The sequence below is a fragment of the Myotis davidii genome, unplaced genomic scaffold, assembly GCF_000327345.1.
Source record: "Myotis davidii unplaced genomic scaffold, ASM32734v1 scaffold590, whole genome shotgun sequence".
NCBI classification, from domain to species: Eukaryota; Metazoa; Chordata; class Mammalia; order Chiroptera; family Vespertilionidae; genus Myotis; species Myotis davidii.
Window position 1 is genome coordinate 651,199 of NW_006282381.1, and position 6,116 is coordinate 657,314.

The following is a 6,116-nucleotide window of genomic DNA, read 5'->3' on the forward strand; positions in this document are numbered from 1 at the left end:
GAGGTTCACGGGGGACACGGTGTCCTTCGAGGAGGAGCGGGTCAACGCCACCGTGTGGAAGCTCCAGCCCACAGCCGGCCTGCGGGACCTGCACCTCCACTCCCGGCAGGAGGTCAGGGCTCGGATCTGCCAGGGCGGGGAGCAGATGTGGAGGCCGGGGAGCAGATGTGGAAGCCGGGGAGGGGCGTGCTGGATGTGTGCTGACAGGGAGGGAGCCAGGCCAATTCCCTTGGTCAGGGGCTACCCCTTGGGAGGGTGGGCGGGGCCTGGTCCCTGCACGAGGGGCACATCTGTGCGGACAGAGACCGCCCCCAGAACGCCTGTGCATGATACGGTCTCTTGCGTGGGCCTGGTGAGCTGGGAGCCACCCACACCCCACACACGAGGGTGCTAAAGGCAGGGTTGGCGTCTGAGGCCCGAGGACAGGGTAGCGTGGGATTGTCTCAGGCCTGTTTGCCCCTGGGGGCCTGGGCTCTAACCAGGAGCTCCCCGGCTAATGCTGGTGCCCACAAAGGAGGGGGGAGAAGGCTGCTGTGAGTCAGGCAGCAGCCGGAAAAGTGTGTGCGTGGGAGGGGGTGGGGGGGCATGGGGTCTGCCTCTGGTTGACCCTAAGGACACTGTCTGCAGGAGGGTCCGGGGAAGATCCTGGAGTACTCGGTGCTGCTGCCCCGCGCGCTCTTCCAGAAGACCAAAGGCCGGAGGGGGGAGGCTGCCCAGAGACTCCTCCTGGTGGACTTCAGCAGCCAAGCGCTGTTCCAGGTACAGTCCCTCCACCCGCCCCGGGAAAAGCCGTGTCTGTCTGACGGAAAGATGGAAGGAAGGCATGGAGCCCAGCCCCTCCTCCAGGAGTCAGAGCCCTTCCTCACAAAGCCAGAAATTGGCCTGCACCGTGCACATCTCCCTGGGGGGTCTGAGTGGCATTGTTCTCACTACAGTGTAAATGACTATCCAGGCAATCACTGTTCCCAACGGGAGACCCAGCATGGCAGCGACAGGAGCTAGAGAGCCTAGGGGATTCTGGGCCTTTCTTCTCAGCCCCAAACCCCTCCCTCCTCTCTCCCCACCTCACATCTAGGACAAGAATTCCAGCCAAGTCTTGGGGGAGAAGGTGTTGGGTATTGTTGTGCCGAACACCAAGGTCGCCAACCTCTCGGAGCCTGTGGTGCTCACCTTCCAGCACCAGCCACAGCCGGTGAGTGTGAGCAAACAGCCAGGAGACGGGGTCCCCTTTGGCCATGTTTTCCTTTCTCCCCCCTCTCTTCTGAATCACTGGTCTTCAACGAAATGATTGAGTGGCCAATCAGCCAGTCAGGTCCAACTGGGGGGTGTGTGGGGGTGTGTGAACGAAGGGGTGGACTGTAATGGATGCACTCTTCCTTCTGGTCCCTACAGAAGAACGTGACACTGCAATGTGTATTCTGGGTTGAAGGCTCAGCATGTGAGTGTGGAGGGGTCTGCCCTGGGCAGGTACCTGGAGGGTGGGGGGCATGGGGTTAATCTGGGAGGGCTTCCTGGACGAGGTGGGCTTTGAAGAGGAAGTGATGGCAGATGAGGGGTCTGCCAGGTGGAGCAAAGGCTCAGGAGAATGATACTGTCATACATTTGGGGGTTCAGTGGGGTCCTGGGAGACTGGGCTTGATCAGAGCCCCCTGCTGTCCCCTCCCCAGTGACCGGCCCAGGGAGCTGGAGCAGCGCCGGGTGCAAGACCATCAGCAGAGAGAAGCAGACGTCCTGCCACTGCGACCACCTGACCTATTTCGCAGTTCTGATGGTGAGCTCTTGCTGTGTGCCCGCCACCCCTCAGAGAGTCTGTCACCTATTCCTCACAACAACCCCCCAGGTGGCTCCTGTTCTCCCATTTTATAGATAATGAAACGGAGGCTCAGAGAGGTTAAGCAATTTACCCGAGGTCACACAGCTCCTAAGGAAAGGAGCTGGTTTCTACAACCCCTGCCGTTTATCGCCAAGTTTTGGCGCATGAGAAAAATGCAGATTCCTGGCCCTGACCTAGAATGCCGACTCCTCGGGGCTGGGGTGGAGCTAGGGGAGTGCTTCTAAGGAGCCCTCGAGGGGGCACCGAGGTCCAGTGTGGAGGCCCTGGGGTGGCCATGAGTTCCCCCAAGATCTCAGAAGCTATGTGTCCGAGGTCCCCGTTCTCAGAATCTTAGAACCCAGAGTCTGAGGGACCAGAGTGGCCTTCAGCTATTCCCTGGGGGCAGGTGCTTTCTCCATCCCAGACACCCTAATCCTGCGTTGAATGTTGTAGAAAACTAATCAGTGCCCAGGCCGAAGAGGGTACCTGGTGAGGGCCCCTGGCCTTTGTGGGTCAGGGACCCGTTGGGGAACGTGCTGAAAGCTATAGGCCCCTCCAGAAAATGCACTCACAGGACCGCAGTCTGCTCAGTCTGGGGAGGGGGTTCACAGACCCTTGAGGCCCCCCCCCCACGGACCACGGGCTCATGGAGGATACACACCGAGGCAGCACTGACCTGTCTCGTGGACCCAGGTGGCCTCCGTGGAGGTGGACGCCGTGCACAAGCACTACCTGACCCTCCTGTCCTACGTGGGCTGTGTCATCTCCGCCCTGGCCTGCGTCCTCACCATCGCCGCCTACCTCTTCTCCAGGTAGGACTGGGGAGGGCGGCAGAGGGGAGGGAGGCCCGTTCCAGGCCCCCAGGCCAGGACCCACCACCACGGAGACCTGCCCTGGAGATGGGTGTGGTGGTGGGAGCCATGAGAGGTGCTGGCTGCTGGCCCCTGGGCACCGCCTTCCCTCCTCAGATCTGTGGTGTGTGGGTAACAGCATTTCCCCCTGACTTTGGGAGCATCTGGTGGGTTGTAGTGGCTGATTTGTCTATTTTGCTGCCTGGCTAAGGCTGCTGTTAAATGCACATAGTAGGTGCACAGGGACAAGTGGGGAATGGCTTGGCTGCAGTCAGAAGTCTGTGTGTGTGTGTGTGTGGTTGTTTGTGTGTGTGTAGTCTGGGAAGGCTGCCTGGAGGAGGAGGAGCAGGTACCCCCTCCCTCCTTCCCACACTGGTCACAGGGTAACCATTCCCCTTGCCCCGCCCCATGCAGGAGGAAGTCTCGGGATTACACCATCAAGGTGCACATGAACCTGCTGCTGGCTGTCTTCCTGCTGGATGTGAGCTTCCTGCTCAGTGAGCCGGTGGCCCTGACAGGCTCCGAGGCTGGCTGCCGCGCCAGCGCCATCTTCCTACACTTCTCCCTGCTCGCCTGCCTCTCCTGGATGGGCCTGGAGGGCTACAACCTCTACCGACTGGTGGTGGAGGTCTTCGGCGCCTACGTCCCTGGCTACCTGCTCAAGCTGAGCGTTGTGGGCTGGGGTGAGTCGGTGCAGGGTGTTGGTGGGCCCCCAGACCTGCCCTGGCTTCTGGCCAAACCAGGCACCTGGCTGTGCTTCTCCACCTAGCTCTCTGATGGCTTCCTCACTACCTCCTTCCCCCTCCTCCTCCCATCCTCAGGCCTCACCAGAAGGCAGGGGAGGGGTGAGCCTCACAGGGTGGGAGATGGAGCTTCACCCTTTGCTGTCCACAGGCTTCCCCGCCTTCCTGGTGACCTTGGTGGCACTGGTGGACATTAACAACTACGGCTCCATCATCCTGTCTGTGCAAAGGACCCCAGAGAGTGTCATCTATCCTTCCATGTGAGTGGCTGTGTGTGGTGGGGGCAGGAGTTTGGGCCTCGGAGTGCTTCACCTTTGTACCATCTATATTATCACTTGCTTTAATATTTTCCTTTAAATCGTCTAACTGTTAATTTAAAGATATATTTTTTAAAAATTATCAACTTACAAATCGGAAACCAGCATCACTGTCAGATACAGCGAGTAATCATACAAACAGACACGGGGACGAGGAAGCCCTGGTACCAAATGCTGGCTGATGGCTGTGAGCCGGAGGCCGGCTCTTTGTTAAAAAGGGAGACTAGCGAGAGTAAGAGGCAATAAACACACATCAGCACCCAACGGAGCCTCTCCTTGGACTCCCGAGAAGGAATCAAGGAGACTTGAGGACAGAGTGACTTTCAACCCCATGAGCCCCTGGTGTTTAAAGCAGTTCCCCTGCACCCTACTGGGCCCGCCCCACCCTGCACTGAGCCCCCACCCTGGTCTGCAGGTGCTGGATCCGGGACTCCCTGGTCAGCCACATCACCAACCTGGGCCTCTTCAGCCTGGTGTTTCTGTTCAACGCGGCCATGCTGGCCACGATGGTGGTGCAGATCGTGCGGCTGCACCCCCACACCCAGAAGTGGCCCCACGTGCTGACCCTGCTGGGCCTCAGCCTGGTCCTCGGCCTGCCCTGGGCCCTGGTCTTCTTCTCCTTTGCTTCCGGCACCTTCCAGCTGGTCATCCTCTACTTCTTCAGCATCATGACCTCCTTCCAAGGTAGGCGTGGCCTGGTGTCGTGGGTGACCGCGGGGTCACGTCGGTGCCAGGAGCCTGTGTCCAGAGGAGGGCAGAGGGCAGGGGGCAGATCTGAGTCGAGGTGACTCTGGGAGGGAGAAGTTGGGGGGATGCTGCCACCCGCCAGCTGAGCCCCGTGTCCCTCGCCGCCCACAGGCTTCCTCATCTTCCTCTGGTACTGGTCCATGCGGCTGCAGGCCCAGGGCGGGCCCTCCCCTCTGAAGAGCAGCTCGGACAGCACCCGGCTCCCCATCACCTCAGGCAGCACCTCGTCCAGCTGCATCTAGGTCGCCAGCCCGCCACCCGGTGTGAGGGAGCAGCGATGCGGCCTCGCACCACTGCCTGCACCCCTGCTGCCGGCCCCGGGACCTCAGAGGGCTGGAGCTGTCACATGGCGGCCGGACTCCTGGGCTGGGCCCTTCTGAATTGGCCCTCGGACCACTGGGCTTGTGGGCTCCCTCTCAAGGGGCTCAGGAGTGGGACCATCCTCCTGGCCGCCCTCGCCTGGGGCTGAAGGCCAGGCTGAACTCGCCCACCCTGGGCTCAGCCCTCGTGGCTGGGGGTTGGGAACCGCAGGCCCCGGAGTCAGATGGTGGACCTTGGAGACCTGGCAGAGGCTTTGGCCTCGTGCCTCTGCCCAGGACGGAAGTGGGCCGTGGCTGTCCTGTTTCTGGTGACCACCAGGAGGGTACTCTGCAGCCCCTGTCATTTTAACCCAAGGGTGGCACCCAGGGTGAAAGGGATTGGGGCCAGACTCAGACCTCGGCAGGAGGAGACTCCTACCTCCACCCCTACCAGCAGCAGCTGCCCTGCGGCTGAGCTCAGGACTTTGTGCTGTCAGCTTCCCAACCCACCCTCTCCCCTCCCCTGTCCTCCACTCACAGCCCGGGGTCCCCAGTTCTAATGGCGTATTTTGGGCCGTGGTTCCCCAGAGCTGCCCTGTGCCTGCGGTAAACCTTTACCTGCTGCCCGGGCCTTTGCAGGGCCCTGACTCAGGCTTAGGATAGGTGTTCTGGGCTAGTTCCACTTGTCCACCGGGGCCTCTCTGTAAGCCGCATCACCCTCGTTCACTGCCAAGCCCATACCTCTCAGGGGACCTCAGCCGCCCCCAAGGCCCGCTGGTGGCAAGAATTGTGGCACGTGTTGGAGTAAATCTGTTTCCATCCCAGCACCCTGCAGACGGAGGCGTATCTCCGCTGGTGACACCGGCCTAGAGCCCATCTCAGTTCACTCTGCTGGACATGGAGGGTCAGACCTGGTCACCCCCACTCCCCTGTGACCTCCTACCCTAGTGTGTGAGGTGCGCTACAGGCATGGGGCTGGAGGAGCCATCCGCCTGGCGGGAAATCCAGGAAGACTTCCTGCAGGAGGCAGCATTGGATCTGCATCTCAGCCTTAGAGATGGGGAGGATTTTCTTTATAGTTACTAATTCCTTTGTCTTTGATATTAAAAAGGAAGTGATAGTCATTGTAGAGAATTTGGAAAGCGTAGAAGAGTGTAAAGAAGAAAATAAAGTCTGCTGTTGTCATCACCTAACAAATTGATGTAAACATTTTGGGGCGCTGCCCCCGAGTTTTCTTCTCTGCTTCTGTTAAAAGCCACTGATTGGGAAACATGAATGAGAGAAGGGGACTATGTGTGGGGGAGGGCGGGGGGGGGGGAACAAAACAAAACACCTGCTGCTGCCCT

General features: G+C 60.0%; 1 protein-coding gene across 1 annotated transcript in view; it reads left to right on the forward strand.

Annotated features, from left to right (window-relative positions):
- ADGRG1 (adhesion G protein-coupled receptor G1) overlaps nucleotides 1-5,967 on the forward strand; it is a 27,324-nt gene extending 21,357 nt beyond the window's left edge. Inside the window, exons 4-13 of the mRNA XM_015558956.1 lie at nucleotides 4-112; nucleotides 628-759; nucleotides 1,076-1,192; nucleotides 1,393-1,438; nucleotides 1,668-1,771; nucleotides 2,507-2,625; nucleotides 3,079-3,347; nucleotides 3,559-3,667; nucleotides 4,140-4,408; nucleotides 4,583-5,967. Of these exons, the coding sequence (XP_015414442.1) occupies nucleotides 4-112; nucleotides 628-759; nucleotides 1,076-1,192; nucleotides 1,393-1,438; nucleotides 1,668-1,771; nucleotides 2,507-2,625; nucleotides 3,079-3,347; nucleotides 3,559-3,667; nucleotides 4,140-4,408; nucleotides 4,583-4,713 (1,405 nt within the window). The 3' untranslated portion in view covers nucleotides 4,714-5,967. The remainder of the gene's footprint in view (nucleotides 1-3; nucleotides 113-627; nucleotides 760-1,075; nucleotides 1,193-1,392; nucleotides 1,439-1,667; nucleotides 1,772-2,506; nucleotides 2,626-3,078; nucleotides 3,348-3,558; nucleotides 3,668-4,139; nucleotides 4,409-4,582) is intronic.
- Nucleotides 5,968-6,116: the final 149 nt, after the last annotated feature.